Source organism: Gavia stellata, chromosome 2, assembly GCF_030936135.1.
Source record: "Gavia stellata isolate bGavSte3 chromosome 2, bGavSte3.hap2, whole genome shotgun sequence".
Classification (NCBI taxonomy): domain Eukaryota; kingdom Metazoa; phylum Chordata; class Aves; order Gaviiformes; family Gaviidae; genus Gavia; species Gavia stellata.
The window spans coordinates 52,868,597-52,887,356 of NC_082595.1; the positions used below are offsets into that span (position 1 = coordinate 52,868,597).

The 18,760-nt window shown below is 40.0% G+C and overlaps 1 protein-coding gene across 1 annotated transcript in view; it reads left to right on the forward strand.

Moving 5' to 3' along the window:
- Positions 1-18,760, forward strand: part of PTPRK (protein tyrosine phosphatase receptor type K) — a 320,227-nt gene that overhangs the window by 109,994 nt on the left and 191,473 nt on the right. The window contains exon 5 of the mRNA XM_059835338.1: positions 5,929-6,103. Coding sequence (XP_059691321.1) covers positions 5,929-6,103 — 175 coding nt within the window. The remainder of the gene's footprint in view (positions 1-5,928; positions 6,104-18,760) is intronic.

Genomic DNA, 18,760 nt, shown 5'->3' on the forward strand with positions numbered 1-18,760 from the left:
GGAACCGTCTTCTGTGGTGTTGGTCTTCAGTAGTGGGATTTTTTGCAACTTTTTTCCATCGTCTTCTCCTAGCTGATCAGATTTTTTTGTTTCGAGGATGAATACTGTAGTTCAGCATGCACTGCTCAAGGTAATACAGATCTTTAATCACTGTGTCCAGAATTTGTATTTCTGTGAATTATGTGGTATTTTTTTTAAATCAACAACACTGCATTCAAGAACTATAGCTTTCTGAAAAGCTTCTTTATTATTTTTTAATACAGATTTTTTTGTGGCATGTGTTAGATTAGATTCAAAATAAGAGGCTTTAAAATGTCCAGAGAAAGTAAGTGTCGTTTTTATTTGTGTAGGGGAATGGCCAGGGACTCTGTAGTATGAATTTTGCTATTTTGCCTCTGGTGGATTTTATTATAATAAAATAAATTAGGATTGCCACCTCTGAAGGGCCAGATGGCTCTCAATTAGATTATTTCATGAGAACCCTTGCTTTCTTCAATAGGAAGTTCAGTGCAGCGTGAGAGAAATTGAACTGCTTCAAAGTGGACAAGTTTGAGTAACAGCAGTGCATGTAACCAAGACATTTAAAGTAATCGTGGATTTTTCTGTACTGCAGTGCAGCGTGCAGGATAAAACTTGGCTTGTCTCATTTATTCAAGATCTTCAGTATAAGTTTGCGTGGGAAAAGCTGCGTTGCTTTTCCTGCTAATAAATGAATATGTAGTTCATTGGAGAGTAGGATCTTAGTCTGTTTTGCCATGGATGTAGGGAGACCAGCAAGTTAAAGCAGGTTGTATTAATTTCCTACTAAAAAAAAAAATTAACTCCACATTTTCTTTCAAAAATCAAACAAAAGAAATTGGTGCTACTTCTTGTATACTAAAGAAGATGATAGGACTATCTAGGCATATTATTTAAGCTATAGTTGCAATTCTTGTGGTGCTTGAAAAAAAAGATTTCTTACACTTAAATCATGTATTTGTACATGAAATTGACTGACAAAGAAATCCCACTTGTTCAGTCATTTGCTCTTTTGTGGGTGGGGAAAAATTTAAAAATCTATCATTTCTTATGATAAATAGAAGTCATGCTTTATTATGTTTCTAGTATGTTTAGTAAGTTTTAAAGTCCCAAGAATATATATTGAGACATTCGTGTAAAAGAATTAAAAAAAAATTTTTTTTCTTTAGAAAGATAGATTTTTTCCCTTCGTTTGGGAATTGTGTCCTAAATGCTGTAAAAGCATATGCTGTGTGTGCTGAAAAGTGCCAGACAGCTACATGTAAGTAAAATTTAAAAAATACAGTTATTTGTGGTGTTTATTCCCCTCATGTTGTTTTATTTTTCGAAAACATCTTTTGGCAGAGATCACGTGTTATTGCTGGCATTCAGCCTATCCATGTTCAACCCTTTTCCCTCTTGCAAAAAATGACATTTCTCCCTTTGCAGAATGAGTAAAAACGCAAAAATTTTGGAGCGCGTTATTTACAAATTCCCTTTTCCTCGGGGCAGCAGAAGTGTAATTACCGGAGCTGCTGGGGCCATCCTTCCAGCCCTTCTGCTGTCTGGTGAAGTTTTGATTGCCCCTTCGGGGACCGAGTTGCTTAGAGAAACTCTCGGCTTGTGCCCTGCTCCCCGCACAGATCCTGCCCTCTCCTCCGCTCGCTGTGTCCACGCAGTGAATCCAATTGTGAACTAATCTGTTTGGTGACGATAATATTTGGGGGAGGGAGTATGTTTTCCAGGAAGGTTTTTTTATTCCAGGTCAGTTTTCTGTGTGAGCACAGGAGGGAAGGCAAGGAGGGAGCAAGTGGGGGCCAGCTGAAGTGGGCGCTGCTGCCAGAGTAATGCGTGTGTCACTGCAGCCGAAGTGTTGACATCTTCTGATCTCTGGAGGCATCCCGGCGTCCAGCTGAGAGCTCGAGAAGGCAGCCAGAGTTGACTGCAATTATTAGCAGTGGAGCGGACTTAGTTTAAGGTGTTTATATTAAGGAAGGGATGGGGATGTGTAAGGTTGAGCTGTCTAGGCTGATAAAAATCACTGGTATGAAAAAGAAGAGTTCAGGAAAATTTAGAGGGAACATCACGCAGAAAGTTATGGTATCTTACTGCTGTTTAAACAAAAAAGCAAAAACCACCACTTTTCAACCGGAGAAGTTGAGAGAGAAATGCAGATAAGTTTTAAATTTCTATTAGAAAATTTGAAATGTGCCTAAACCCTACCAATTAAATAAGATATTGGGGTTTAGATGCTTGTGGTTCCATTCAGATTCTGGAATATCCACAAAAATTTTGTTTCATGTTTATTAAATGCTTGATTTCTTTCATGAGACAGAAAAGATAAATTTAAGGCTAATTGTTAATTTGCCTATGATTGATTTTTAAGCTGCATAGATTTTACTGTTGACTTTGTTTAAAATACAGATTATCTCATTTCATTGCCTGAAAAAAAAAAAATAGAATCATGTTCCTAGCAAATTAAAAATAACCTTGAAGTCACAGAGACTTATTTAAGGTCATAATTTTAAATGCCTGAAATGCCAGAATTTCCACATGCTTATATTTCTTTTAATCAAGTGTTTTATAGAGTGTAGCTCTTTGTGAAGCCCAGAGTTATTTTCACAAAAGGAGAACTGCCTGGTGACCTCTCCTAAATGAGCAATTCAGGGTTATCAAATCAGACAGCAAGGGACTGGAGGAACCAAGGATCGCACAGGGTACAGCCATTACCTATTAGTATAACTCCACATTAATTTTAAATTGAATTTTTAAAACCTAATTGAGCAGCATTTTCAAGCTCTGTTCAGTGTGAGCAGGACATAAATTGAAACAGTATGTACCAGGAACCCTCTAATAAGCAGAGAGCACTGCTGCCTTTCTTTCCTCTTTTTTAAAATGAGTAGTAATGCCCTGACATTAAAAAGAAGAATTTAATTAAGAGATCGTGGCAATGCATCTGAACTCTGACTGGCTAATGGCTTACCGGTGTAAGGGATATGCGCTGAAATGAATGCAGGATACTTTCTTTAACATTCATTTTTACGTGAGAACTCTCTTCTGTTTGAACTTTTTGTCATTTTAATGACAGAAAAATATTTTAATGGATAAGTTGTGTATGAAGATAGACTTTGAAGATGTACTTGTGCAGTTGGAGTCCCAAGAAACAAATCCTAATACAGAGAAATTTGAGTAACTACTCTTAAGCCTTGTAAGATAAAGTGGTAGGAAATCACTGATATAAATAGAAAAGAAAATCCCAGGTTTCGTTGTTGGAATACAACTGTAAAGCTTGTTAAATTTCATTTTGATTAATTGTTCTGGAAGTGCATTAATATTTCATTTTAAGGAGGAGCCCAATTCACTTACTTTCTCAACATGAAGCATGTAGACAAGCTTAAATAAGCAAGTTCTGAGCTTTGGAGGGTAAATTATTTTACACAACAGGCTTGGATGTGCTTCTCTGCTGCAGACTGAGCGCTTGGCATTCAGATGCTGCTGGTCATTTTAACAATTATGCGGCAAGTTTGTGTTTATTGGGGGAGCTTGACTTCCCTTGGCGGGCTGGCCGTGGTGTGGCAAGGAGGGTATGCACTGTGGGAAGGTACGGGCAAGCACAAGAGGAAGAAAGTTACTTTATTTTGGTTGCTTCAAGGCACCATATCCAAGTTTTATATTAAGTTATCATTCCAGAGAGTTCAAGCCTCTGGTCAAAACTGAGGGGGGAAAAAAGTAGCTTGAAAATCCTGCTTTTGGATTTAGCTTTTGCTCTCAGGAGAAGCCAACTAAGTGGAGGGGGGTGGGGGGGGTGTACACCTCTCAAAATAATTCTACTGTAGCTTAAGCAGCACCAAAATAAAGCCTTTAACATCACCCCTCATTTGTGTGATATTGATATTTAATGATTTCATTGATCCCTGAAGTTCAATAAGGCCTTTCTTTCGTAGGAGTCTTTGCAGGTGTCAGCAAACTTCCTTAATTCTCCTTAATAGGAGGCAGATATTTGCAGAGCTGAGAAGGGAGCCAGTGCCTGCCTGCGCTGCGGTGGATCCGGGTTTCCAAGTGCCCAGCCTTCATTGCTTTTGCCCTGTGAACATCCTTTCAGATAGCATCCACGTGATAAAGGAGGCTTTTGGCAGTTACGGGCTGGTGACTTTGATTTAGGGAGGAGCAGCGCGAGTACCTTTTGGAAGCATGTCATGTGCCATCTTCTTTTGGAGATCTGTTTTCACTCTTTGCATCTCGCTGTACTTTCTCGCCTAGCCCCACAGGCTGAGCTTACCCCTGGGTAGTGGCTCCCTGCTGTTTCTGGTGTAATGGCAAAAAGGGTGGCTGGCAGGGGAAGGTGGGGTGGGTGGGGAAATGGGTGGTGTCTTCATGAAATGAGGAAGGGTCGCATGAATAAACCTGCTGTTCATAAAGGTGATGGTGTGGTCTTTGTAGTGGAACACAGCAACTGAAAGAATCTGAAATCTGCCAGGTTTGGTATAAATGAATGTTTTCACCCAAGGCTTGCAGTGAAGCATGGGAAGGGTGCTTTGGCTGCTGCAAGAAAGATGGCAGAAGCTAAAATTAATCTGTTTAAATGTGTTAATAGATAAAATGAATACTTGTTACAGTGGGTTTGCAGCAGCGCTGAACCCCTGGCTAATCTACTGCAAAACTGTTTAGAGTGACTAACCCATGCTAGGATCACGAAGGGTAGATGCAAAATGAAGTGTTTGAGTATTATGAAGTACTCCTGCCTGTGATAGGAGGCTGGCTAATATACACATGCAGCATTAAGTCATTTCCTTTTTCTCCCCTTTCTATTTTTGCTACAGGCTTTCAAGTTATTAAATCTTGTGGCTCAGCAGTGCCACTTCTTGTGTTAGACAGAAAGCTCGGAGTTTAAGACCTCAATGAAGTTTCTCATTCCAGGGGTTGATTAGAGCTAAAAATGTCCGTGGAGGTCACGTTTTGCTATGTATGGAGCAGAGCGGGCAATGCAGTTACAAGGAAATGATGGTGTCTTTCTCGTGACTGAGCAAAGCCAAGTGCTCAGAAGCTGTATCCTGGTTGGGGAATAACATGCGCTTGATCCATGGCAGAGAGCAGGAACATCGTTTGTTCACTTGGTGCATGTTTCTGTGTTGTTTTTTTAATGCTAACTTTTGGTGGAGGGCCTGTTCTTTGATTAAAATAAGAATTGAGAATTTAATATGAATGGGAACAAGGAAAAAGGGTCACAAAAAAGCTCAAACTGTTTCTGTCTTACTGACCTCTCACCCTGCCCCGCAGCTTCAGACAGATTAAATTTTTCAGTGATTTGTGGTAGCTATGATTTTTTCAGAACTCTTTAAACTCCTTCCTTTTAAATGAGATAGACATAATTCCTCTTTCAGCAGCTTCCTTCCCTCCCCTTTTTATTTCAACTAGCTTTAGGTAGATAGGTGGTGCTTAGTATAGCAAAGGTACAATTTTAGAAGGTATTGAATTTGGGCAGATGGAAGGGAGCATTAAAAAGGCAACATGGGCTGGTTGCTGAAAAAGAGCTGTTGAAAACCTATGAAATCCCTCAATGCCAGGTTTGTTTAACTATTTCTTACAATACACCCAGTCTATCTGTTATAATTTTATTTAAAGTTTAATGAATTTTCTTAGGAGTGCAATAGCTACTGTTGGGCTGTCCTGTGGTTCCAGCTATGAAACAACATCAGTTGAGTATGTCATGGTCATGTTTTGTGGCAGTGCGAAAGCCTGATGGTGCTTTTCACCCCCAAACTTGATTCTGAAATGCTTTTGAGTACTGCTTATCTCTTGATGGGATGTCAGCACCTAGCTCTTCACGGGGCGAATACGTTTGGTGTTTTTATGTACTCTTGTATGATGATCGTGATAAATGTCTTTTGTATTCTTACGAGATAACTCTGCCTTGGTTTCTCTTATTTTCAGAGAAGAAATGGGGAAGATATTCCGGTTGCTCAGACTAAAAATATCAATCACAGAAGATTTGCTGCTACATTTAAGTTGCAAGAGGTGACAAAAACTGACCAGGATTTATACCGCTGTGTGACTCAGTCAGAGAGAGGTTCAGGAGTGTCAAATTTTGCTCAACTTATTGTTCGAGGTAAAGTTTTAATTGCTTTCGTTTTATCTGTTTAAATGCACTTGATACCAGTGCTTTCTACTTACACCTTTTATTTAGCCTACAGATGCCTTGATCTGAAATGGTCATACAAATATAGCTCTATGAGGCTTCTGAAATTATCGTAAAATGAAAGACTGCTTTGCAAAACTTCTTACAATTGCTTTCCGTAGAATACACGTGTTAAAACTCTGATCTTGCAATGTGTGTAACATGCGTGTATGCTTTTCTGTGGATGCTATTTGTTGAACTTAAGGTGAAAACTGCTTAACTTTTCATAAATATTTTTATGGGTATGAGAGAATCCACTGTAGTTAGTTCATGTTCCCTTTTATAACCTGTTGCCTTGAGCAGACTGGTAGTAGAGCAAATAATAATACATTGTTCTGTTACCTGGAAGACAGGTGTATAGAAATAGTTGTAAACTTTCACCTACCCAAGGACTGAGAGCATTATAGAGATGTTCTATGATGATTTCCAACCTCTGAAGTAGGAGGAAGAAAATGAAGAACTTGCTTTTTTTTTTTTAATTTGAAATACTTTTTTGTTGCAATTCATTCAGAAGCCTGCTGGGATACAACCATAGCTTGTGTATGGCGATGTCAGGTTGGTGATGTATTTATGCGTTTTATGTTCTGGAAGCATGTCATCTGACTGGCAAAGGATATGGTTGAATACAGGAGTTCAGTTTTCGCTTCCCAAAAGTCGCTTGCTGTTTGACCTAGGATAAGCTATGAAGTCTCTCCTTGCCTAATTGTGTCATCTGCCAAATCACCCATTTCACTCTTAGTTGTGATGAGGCTTAATGTTTTTGAAGTGGGGAAAAAGAAGTGGTGTACAAAATCTGCCTGTGATGCTGCTGCCAGGTGCGGGGGCTGTTTTGGCCAAGTAAGTGCAGGGGTTGGGTGCAAGATGGGCTCCCGCTTGACTCGTTGGTCTAGCAATTGGCTGTTTAGTCAGTCGGCACATGAGAGTCAGTCACTGCATCTGGATACGGGACAGGGAAAGCAAATTCGTCCTCAGCTTGTAGAAACAGAAGTAGCATAGGAAATGCTCTAAGATATTTGGTACCTGGCATGTACTGGCAGAGTTCTTTTCCCTGGGAGGACAGTTGATTGAGGTCAACTAGGTTTTATGGCTTCTATATAACATCAATAAAAATGGGCTTTGCTGACTATATGAGGATTTAGACAATATGTTATCAGCTTTTTTATTCCGTAGATGTACCTTTTGTCTAGCAAACTGCAAGATGGTCTTCATCCTAATACAATGAAGTTAGTCCTGTTACAGCATGAAAGCAGACTTTCTGTTTTGTTGCTAGAAAAGCAGGGTAAATGGATGTGTATGTACCCAATAAATGAAGTTTTCTATTTTTTTTCTATTATAATAGAGCAATAAAATGGTTTTTAAACCACTATTTCTCTCAAAAAATGAGACAACAATATCAAATTTCATAGTACTCTCTTTTTCAATGCAGCATATTGTTCTGCTGAGAAGCTTGGGTCATTTGACAGAGAATACCATCTTTATGGCTTGAAACGTAAACTTGATATCTAGCTATATATACAACAGCTGTATAGGTTTCATATTTAAAGGTTAATTTTACTTTCTGTGTGCTTTTTGCGTTGGAAGCCCAAGAATTTTAAGGGTTTTTTAATATATATAATTAAAAAAAAATAATAAAAGAAATAGATTAATCTTCTAAAAATATTTTCATCTGTTTGACATCATGGTAGAGAACAAAGTTTTATGTTTTATAGTAGGATTTATTGCTTGCTGTTATATTTGAAAAGCAATGTACAGTAATATATTTTCTTGTTTGTCTGGATAACTACTAAATAAATCTTGTTAGCCAAAAAAGCATACCCTTAGGGATCAGCTACCCTGGTGTTAAAACTGTACTGAAAATTAACCATAATGACAGGTCCTATATCTCAGTGGCACTTTAAAGCTGACATCCTGCTACATGGATACAAAAGATGATAATTTTAAAGGAAATTTTTGGGCCACTGATACGAATTGCCTTTAATAAGAGCTGGCATAGTATTGCCCATTGTCAAAGATGACCCAGAGGGAAGAGTTTATTAGTGCGTTTCCTTCTAAACTGGAAGTGACAGGCCATGCTTGGGGCCTTTTTGTTGCTGTTTGTAACAAATGAAAATTTCGCTGCAGAATTCTCATGCTGAAGAGTATTGATCTGTGTCTTCTCACAGCCAGAGGAGGGGAAAAAACCGATGAAACACAATTTACTTTGTCATGGCTTTAGTACTGCTTCCATCATTTTGAGTAATGATAAGGTCTTTGGTTTGTAGAAGCCAAACTTTATTGACAACACTGGTTATTAGAGAGCGAGGGATGAGGAACAGGAGTTGTTGCCCAGTAACTCAAAACCTGGGTGTTTAGGTACATGGCAGAGATCCTTACGTATTCCATGTCTGTACAGACATGTGGTACCATAATACAGGTGGAGAGGCATCTGATACTTTCCTGATGGGCAGTCCATAAGTTAGTCTTGGTAATGAAAATTTCCAGTAATATAATGTGCATCATGTTGAACATCATTGTTTCATTTTGAACTTTAATAGAAGAATTACTTTCAGTGGAGTTCTAAACTTTATTACAAATGTAGTTACCTGGGAGGGATGGTATACATTTAAAGACCCTGAAAGAGCTAACTCAACTACTGTGATAAATTTTTTGAAGAAAAAGTCAGACTAGGATAGGATTTGTAATTCAATTATTACATTTTACCAAAAGTACTTCCAGGCAATTATTTGATGTCTCACCTTTGCTTAGAGCTGGTCTTCAGCTCCCAGCTCAGTGGCTGCATTGTCTTGATTTTTTTACATGTTTTCTATGGCATTGCTGTCATTCTTGGATACGTATAGAAGGAGCTCTCTTTCCCCTTCCTTTTACAGGAAGCTTGGTGCTGTCATTACTGTTATTTAACTTATCCTCCTGAATAGGTCCATCCGATTAATTGTCTATTTATATTTGCCATTGGTGGCCAGTAAATTGGCAATTTCTGGGAAGGTAATTTCTTGAAGTCTTCAGTGTTGTCGCCATTGGAACTTGAGGGAGATGTGAGGAGGAACAGTAGCTGTGATATGTAAGTAAGAGTGAGCAAGAAGACACTGACAGTTTCTTTCTTTTTACTTTTCTCTTACTTTCTTTTGAGAACAAGTGTATCGTGCTCTCAAAGTTTTTCTGCTCCTTTTACTACTTGACATGGAATTGTAGAAATTAAGTGCCCAAAGATGTCACCTGTGCCCTGGTTCACACATATACTTGCTATATACAATTGTGTAGACTTTCCAAATTACAGTACCAAATAGCATTGCTCTCTTCAGTCAGTAAAGATTTTTGCCCTTTAAGCAGTTCTCGTACTGTGTCATTGTTCAGAGCTCTTAAAAACTACTGGAATATTTGTCTGAAGTTGGCAATATTTATCAGAAAGCAACCTTGTGCATAAAGAAACATCAGTTTTCATCATAGCCAATGTGATCAACTTCTTGGTTGACTTGGCATGTTAAAAGTGGCTATCGGGGGAGATGAAACTAATGTTGTGTTCTTATGTGGTTTGTTAGCAGAACTTTGTAGAATAATCCCAATTTAGTTTGTCCCTGTTTGGAATGTCTTATACTTACGCAGTCTTGCAGGGACCGTGAATGAAACCACCAGTTTCTTTGGCTGCAGTGGATCTGGAAGATCCACTTGAGTGCTAAGGGTCTTTTTTGTTTGTGGGTTGGTGCTTTTTTTTTTTGTGTTTGGGTTTTTCTTTTCATTTTTGTGAAACAGCATTTTGTTGCTCTGATTGTCAAAAAAATCCCAAGGAAACCGCTTTCTCAAATGGTATGATAAGGAATTACACTTTATATAAAGTGTTTGTATGCTTTCATGAGTTTGTTTTCCTTTAAAGTAGCTACATGTCGTTAACAGACTAATTGTACAAAACTTAGTATTATGCTATTAAATACTGCAAAACCAGCAGCAAATACGGTGTGTTTTGGTTTTTGTAGTGGATCTTATATAGATTAGTTGGAAGACAATGTAGTTAGGGAAAAAAAATAAGGAAGGACTCTGTATGAATCAACCGTAACGTTTGTTAATAATCTGTGAATAGCTCTACCATATGTCTGGTTCTACTGATAAGTTTAAGTTTTATTGGAGTCATAAATTACAACAAATTTTGATGTTTTCACTAGGTGAATGTAGTTTTTAACATTCCTTCATCCAACCCAAACAGCTTATCTGTGGTGGTGTCTACAAGGGGAGGTCTACACCTTGATTTATAGTTCCAATATGGAAATGTACTGGTAAATCCAAGTTAGCAATAGAAAACAAAAGAAAGGCAGTTTTCTTCCACATGTTTTCCTCTTTCTGTCTTCTGACCCAGAAATCACAAGTTCTGGTAAACTGACCTGTTTTTATGGATTTACTGATATGAAAGAAGTTATTTTGTTTCTTGTACTTGCTTTGACTTGGCAAGTGGTCTCTCCTCTATGTCATTTGGTTCAAGCACTGATATATCTGCCTTTCTTGTCTGAAATCCCTTTAAGGATTTTATATAGGAAAACCAGGAATTTGACTGGTCCCCGGTGATGCCAGACCACTGTGAAGATGGAGTTTGCCCCTAGCAAATCTTCTCATAGGAGCATTATTTTTTTCTCTTAAAAGAAAACTGAAGTCTTTCCTTTTGAGAAAGTTGTGGTTTGAAATTCACTTTCCAAATTTCACTAGTACTTGTTCTGTCTGGAAAAAAGTGAAATCTCTGGACTTGCTACCAGTGTGTGTCCTGAATTTTTATACCTGGTTTATTTGTTCAGTATAGTAGTGGAATTAAAAATATGCCTGTCTAATGGCATGGAGAGCACTAGGTGGCAGATAGAAAAAAATGCACCAGGTAGTCTGAATATATAGTCCCTGCTTGCAAAAAGGCTAACTGTCTATGTACAAATTTTGCAAAATGACCCATATCTCTGTCCTCCAGTATTAAGTTCTCTGTCTGATGAATGGTAGAATTTTTTAATTTTTTTATTCCGCCCCCTGCCACGCCCTCCCAAATCAGGTTATTAGTGATACTTTGTAATGTGTTCAGACGTTCAATCTCCAGGAGTCAGTGGTGATATGTAATTGGACTTCGGATTGTATCTTCGAAGAGTCTTGAGCAAGGTCTTAGGGTGTGTGTTTCTCTGAATTCACTGAATTTCACAGGAGAGGGGAAACTGGAGAGAGAGATTCCACAGTCCAAGTTGTTGAAATTTGTGGGCTTTACATTGCTATCTTGGCTAAGTGTCCTTTTGAACCATTGCCAGACTTCTGTAGGAGTATGCAAACATAATAGTTGTTGTGAGTTGGAAGAGCCATGTGGCTGCTATGCCTGGTTCATAAGGTGCATTCCTAGAGTACAGATATTAATACTGTTACTCTTTTGGACCCCCAGCCCACCTTCAGAACTACTTTATAGCCCAAATTTTCCCATTAGTCGAAGCATGATTCTCTCGTGGTTGTATCCTTATAGGAAAAGCAGATGACAATGTTTTAATGACTTTGTAACAGTTGGAAAAATAATGCATGATTCTGTGAAGATTTTCTAAACCTTGCTAATAAAACACAAGATATATTTTGGGTGTGTATTTAGGTGTAAGCATCTTTCAAAGAGTCCAGGATCCAATTAACTTGATCTTTTTGTGACATCCTGTGGTTTTAATTTCTCTACCATATTAAGGTATTATCCTCTTTAAGCAGGTTTAACACAGAAATTTTCCTATTTTCAATCCTCTGTTTCTTGCAGCAAGTAAAGAGGGGCTGTCACCCCGAAGTCAAATCCTGCCTCCTTTACATAAGAGGAATGAAACAAGAATATAGGAAAATGCCTCAGTAAGTCTATACGTTCATAATTAATAAATTGAGCCAGATGGGAGTTCTGAGCTCTTTGCACACCTACCATACCAGAAAGAGTAGCAGTCTCACTTTCTCATCAGGCAATTCTTCTGTGCAAGTAACTCTGCTTATCTCCTTTGTTAAGGCAACATTTATCTCTGGCTTTACGTAGTTAATAGGTGCATTGCCCATTTTCTTTAGAAAGCACAGGAAAACTGCTTTTCCTGGAGAAGCAGGAGAAAATGATTTTGACTGCATTTTTAAAAGAAGCCAAAGAGACTTGGATTCCCAGGAGGCAGCAGAAATGCAGAGTGTTTGGAACAGGCTCAATTCCGTCGTTGTGTGTTGTGCAATCTTGGCTGCGCAGGGCTACATTTGAAATCACAGAATCAATGAACGGTCGAGGTTGGAGTGGACCTCTGGAGGTCCTCTGGTCCAACCCTCCTTCTCAAGCAGAACCACATAAAGCCGGTTGCCCAGGACCATATCCAGATGGCTTCTGACTATCTCCAAGGATGGAGACTCCACAACCTCCCTGGGGCAACCTGTGCCAGTGCTCAGTTACCCTCACGGTGAAAAAGTGTTTCCTGATGTTCAGACAGAACCTCCTGTGTTTCAGTTTGTGCCCATTGCCTCCTGTCCTGTCACTGGGCACCACTGAAAAGAGCCTGGCTCTGTTCTCTTTGCACCCTCCTTTCAGGTATTTATACACATTGATGAGATTCCCCCCTGAGCCTTTTCTTCTCCAGGCTGACCAGTCCCAGTTCTCTCAGCCTTTCCTGATAGTCATGTCGTCATCTTTGTGGCCCTTCATTGGACTCTCTCCAGTATGTCCATGTCTCTCTTGTGCTGAGGAGCCCAGCAGTAGATCCAGCACTCCAGGTGTGGCCTCACCAGTGCTGAATAGAGGGGAAGGATCACCTCCCTTGACATGCTGGCAATACTTTGTCTAATGTAGTGCAGGATGCCATTAGCTATATATTTTTTTTTGCCCTCAGGCACATTGCTGGCTCATATTCAACATGGTGTCCACCAGGACCACCAGGTCCTTTTCTGCCAAGCTGCTTTCCAGCTGGGTGGCTCTCAGCATATGATGGTGCCTGGGGTCATTCTTTCCCAGGTGCAGGACTTTGCATTTCCCCTTGTTGAACTTCATGAGATTCCTGTCAGCCCATTTCTCCAGCCTGTTGAGGTGCCTCTGGATGGCAGCACGACCCTGTGGCATATCAGCCACTCCTCCCATTTGGGTGTGGTCTGCAAACTTGCTGAGGGTACACTCTGCATCATCCAGATCTTTAATGGACATGTTAAACATGAAATGCCACAATGCTTTATAGTGGTTTGCTTACCTTTTTTCAAGGGATGAGCAAGGCGCTTTTATTGCAAAGTCTTTTCATGTACGCATGGTTTTTAAAGTTTGTGTGGTAAAAGTAAAACCTTGTATTCTTGACATAGATTGGTGTGCTGTTTGGTATGATGGACACTGCCTATCCGATTGCTTCAGTCCAATGTTGTCTTAGTTTGGGCGAAAAGTGTTTCTGTCTACTTATAATCCTCTTGAAGTCTTTTTAATGTGAACTGTTGCTTTGTTGTAGTTCTGTGATTTCTTCTTCAGGAAGATCTGAAACATGTAAGATAAAGCACACGTTTTGCTTTTATCTCAAAAGACATGAGTTTTGTACTGCTTGATATGGTCTAGATTAATATTCTCATTAGGCAAAAGCTAGCCTGTTCTGTGCTGATGTGCATCATCCTACGATATTCCCTGAACTTTAAGGTGACTGATCTGGATCAGAGCAAAAGCCGAAGTCCTGTAGCCCCACACCCTGCCGGTTGCTGGGCTCAGTAGCTTGTATTTGGGGCAGAGTATCAGAGAAGAGCAGATGTAGACGTTTCCCTTGCTAGCATAGGATCTTACCTTCCCTGTGGTTCAGGCATCTTTTAAGTAAGAGGTGCTACCCTCTCAGCTTGGACATCAGTGTCATGACTTCATTTCTCATTCATGGAGAAGATGTGCGAGTGTAGAGCAGAGGGGCAAAGTACAGAGGCAGAGAGAGAATACTGCTGGTCTTAACTTGTTTCTTCTAAAAGTATGGTGTTTGCTCTACACGTGAAGCCACAGAGCCTGTCGAAAGAGTTTATCAGATACTAACAAAACACAAAGTTAATGGCTACATCAGAGAAGAAAAGTGACCATGCAAGGTGATTGAGCTGATATGAGGTGGAGGTGGGTTTTTTAATATTTATTTTTGTTAGATCATCTCCTAAACAATCAAACTCAGTCCTGTTATCATTCACATGATGTGAAAATGAATAACTTATAACCTCTTGTGCCAAAGCATGGATTTATAACCTCTGTACAGTTTCGCATAACTGCTAAATATCTAAGAATCATAGTTAACTTAAAAATCACCTATTAACGATGCAGGAACCAAAACAAATTCACAATTAACTAATTATGTGCAAGGGACACTGCCTATTTATGGTTTTCATTGCCTGGTGTATATTTTTTCCTGACATCTGTGATAGATGATGACACTTTGGTTTGTGAGCCCAAGCAGCCAGCAGTTCCTGTTGTGTTTCCTGCAAGGCTTCATCCAACCTGTATGGAGAGCACATGGGATAGCAAACCATGTGGAAGTCCTCTTACCTTCTCTCTCCTCCACTCACTTCTCAGTGGAAACCATGATGGGAACTCTCTTCCCACAGGCTCTGAGCAGAAACCAGCAGGACAGATGAAAAAAAGAGGAGGAGGAAGGCCAGGGATGCTGGCAATTAGCCAGATTGATGTTTACAAGCCGTGGCTATTTTTGTTTCTTTTTGAGCATTGCTTTTCTATATTCGAAGCTGGTACGTTTCTAGGCATCTGATCACTTGTAGAACTACAAATAGGTTTTTTTGTATCTTTCCTAATTATTAAGTGTGACACTATTTTGTGTGCCATTAGGTGCAACACTATTTTATGTTCAGGAATGAACACATAGCACGCCTGACTGGTTTTCTGAAGGTCGTCTTCGACCATGTACATAAACATTCAGACAGGAATGTACTTTCTAAGCAAATCTCTGGATTATCCCCACTTCCTGGCCCTCAATTCCTACCAGAACAAGGGAACTACCCTTCTTTCAGAAGGAAGTAAACCAAAAGGTAAGCACGTAATGCTTCCCAGCTACCAGTAGACATTCAGTGATGACTAAAGCTCATGCCAGGCAAAACTATCCGAAATGCATATAGAGGGGTTACTGGGTCCTCAGCACCGACAGCTTCACCTCTGCACGTCTGCTTCTGTTGTCCCACACCACTTACTAGCAAGGTGTTAGGGAAATCCCATCAGTCGATAAAGCATTCTGTTTTTTTTTCTTTCTCCACCAAGATTAACCCAGAAAAAGAACTTGTGAAGTTAGGTTTGTAATCCTGATCCCTCTCGCTATGTAGCGGAGAAATGCCCGTGCCAGCCCGAGAGGGAGCAGTGCAGAGACAGGGAGGGCTGGGCCTGGGCAGGGCTTTAAGGGATCCCTGTGTTTAGTGTTCAGGTAAAGTGAAAGGGCAGCTGTTGGCAGGCAGGAAGGCTTTGCTCCTCTCCTTGCTCCTCTCCTATGCCCCTTGCCGGTCATAATCCCTCTCCTCCTTCTCTTGGCTCTAGGGCTGTGTTGCTTCCGTGTGCTGGTTCAACAGCCGGAACAGGCATCGAGCTGCTCCCTCTCAGCCTGGCTGGGACACCTCTGCCTTACTGGGGAGTGCAGTCAGCTCGCCAGAGCGGGCCCGAGGGCCGGGAGCCTGGAGTGGGGAGGAAGGCAGGAAAAGGGCCCTCCGCTGCTTGCCAGGCAATGGGCTGCTACTTGGTCTTGTCAGGTCTTGTGGAGACCTTGCTGTGATTTGGCAGTAAAATAAATGGATCTATAGGGTCAATCAAAATCAGTGGAAGCCTATAATGGAAAGCAGTGACCTGGGATGAACATGGCCAGGCGGCTCACAGTTGCAGAGGAGTTAGCTTTGTGCCAGCAGGCTTAGTGCCAGCTTTAGGTAATGCTCCTCTGGGGTCTTCTGCCTCTGTGGCAGACGAGGTATTATCAGCCCCCTTACAGGCAGCGTAAGCTGGGTATCACATTCTCTGCCTAATCCAGCAAAGCCAAGATACGATGCGGCTTTACTCAGCCCGGTTCAAAATTGTGTTGCTGGTAATACCACAAACGTGGCATTAATGATTGATTGTGTGAGCGTGGTCTCACTGTTTATGCGTTGTCCTATACCTCCGTCATTTTCTCATGTGCCTCCTTATTGGGAAAGTACCTAGGTGAATTCAAACAGCAAATAAAGCATTTGGGAAATTAAAATGTAATCACTCTGAGTAGTGGGATCCCTGTTTGCCTTTAGACTTGATGGGAGGCAGTGCAAAGGAGAGAAAGAGGCAAGGAAAAACCTCTCGGCAGGTGTCACTTCAGGGAGGAAATAAGGGGGTTTCTTTGTTTCTTATATCTGCGTTTTATCCAAGTACAATGACATGAAGATCATTTGCAGTAATGTGATTTTTCTCATCTTAATTAGAGATGTCTCCAGACTGCCCCACCACATCAGTGCTGTATTTCACTTGGATAATTTCCCTTCCAGTATCTGGTCTGTCTCTACATTTATTTAAATCAAATGTTTCTTTTGAATACTGCAGCTCAGGATGGTCTGTGTCAGTTTAAATGCCATTGACGTTAGTGGGGAGGTTAAGAAAATATTTAGTTAAGGGTAGACAAAGTTCTCTTACCTGCCACCGTTTTCCAGTTTGGGGGAGGGGAAAACCCCTCTAGGTTTGACATTTCTGTGTATTGTGCAGGGCTGTTAAAAAGTGTGCCGATGAGTAGATGCATGGTAATGATGAAAAGGAGTGCATTTGGAATTCAACGTAGATGGCAGAAAATGCAGGATGTCAGAGAAGCCATATATTAAAGGGAATTTGAATTGGAAACTGAATCCCAACCTGCCATTGGGGGCATTTTGATCATTTTGATTTATTAAACTTTTATAACAGCATTCAGATGAAGCTGAATTAAAACGCTTAGTCTTGGGTGGTTTATGGTACACAAGTCATCATGCTAGTGAAGTCTCGCCATGATCAATGTAGAGTTAATCTAAGTTCCTTTTTGAATGCAGGTGCACCTGTGTGCTTTAGTATGTATTTAAAAATCTAATAGTGTTCTAATACTGAATTACTTAACAAAAATACAAAGTGAAGCCACCCCTGACATTAATTTTCAGCTGCATTTGAGTGAATCTTGCCATTAAATTGTAGATGAACTGCAGGAACACAAACTGCATATATATTCCTATACCAATTTTATATATTGATAAATATACATGTGTTATAAAATAGCTAGCTATGGAAATAGAGCAATATTTCCTTGGAAGTGGGTCACATTCCTAAAGGCCTGAGACGCTTGCATTGTAGTCGTGTCCTGACCATCTCCCGGCTTCAGCAGCCATACATAGTCTTACTGAGCACCGTCTCTGCAATAAAAAGAAATCAATTACTATTAGAGTGGCTCTGCAGGTTAAAGGCATTACGGGTTCACACTCAGTTTTGCAGCAGGGAGATGATACTTAGCTGCAAATGGGGAATGATGCAAAAGATGGATGAGACAGAGTTCAAGGAGCAGTAATGTGAGGGTCCGGCACTATCATTCCAAGCTGTCTCGGAGACATGATGGATGGTTCGGTGGCAAGAAGCAATAATACCAGATGATGAGACATTCATCTCCAGATCTTGAGCCCACTTCATGCTGTCTACCTGTTGGTGTTCTAGTGGCATAATGATTCCTGATGTGTTATGAAGAGCTAAATTACTGTACTTAAGGAACTAAACTGGTATGTTGAATTTAGTAACCCAGATTTTTTGGCAGCTGCTAGAAAAGCAAGTAGCATATCAAATGCTCCCATACATTGTAAATTTAATTACCTCATATTTATGCATAGTGCTTGTTGACAGGATCTTGTAAGCTATGCTAATATGGTACGTAATTTGTTACCTCCAGAAATCACTTTCCATGTGCCTTCTGATCATTATCATGAAACATGATAAATGATCTAGCCCATGAGGTGTAAATGAAAATGAAATGGATAATTGGATTCTATGTCTAAATTGTGGCTGGAATAGCTGTTGCAATTATAATGGAATTTATCTCATAAAAATATGCTTTGCAATGTTATTAGTGACCTTTAATCATCTTGGTTGGGAAGTTATTTGAGGATAAATTTAAAGAGATTACAAAAAGTTTACTCAGAATAGTTTGGATAGAAGGGGTTTTTTTCTTTCCTAAAGAGTTTTAAATATTTGTCTGTTTAATAATTCATATTGCAGGATTATCCTGCAGTGTTAACTGCTGGAAGATTCTATATTTGCAGAATTCTATAGAAAATGGTGAGAAACATATCTGCCTCTCCTGAAAAAGAGGGAAGCTTAGCTACGTGCAGAAAGGAAGATTTCTTCCTGCTGAGATGCAGTGTTGAATTTGGATGTGCTGGTTTGCTAGAGAGCTTGTCATTGAGACTGATAGGGAACTGCAAACAGGCATGTCTTGGAGAAGATTTAAGGAGTGTTATAAGGAAAATGAATGTGTTTCTCTCCCCTGTTCCCCAGGTATGTGCATGTTGCTAGTGGCAGAGTTTGTGCCCTACCTTCTCAAAGAGGAAGGATGACACTGTTATGTTAGGACTGAAGTTTGAATTTTCAATTCTTCCCTAAACTTTGTGTGATTTATTTATTTATTTATT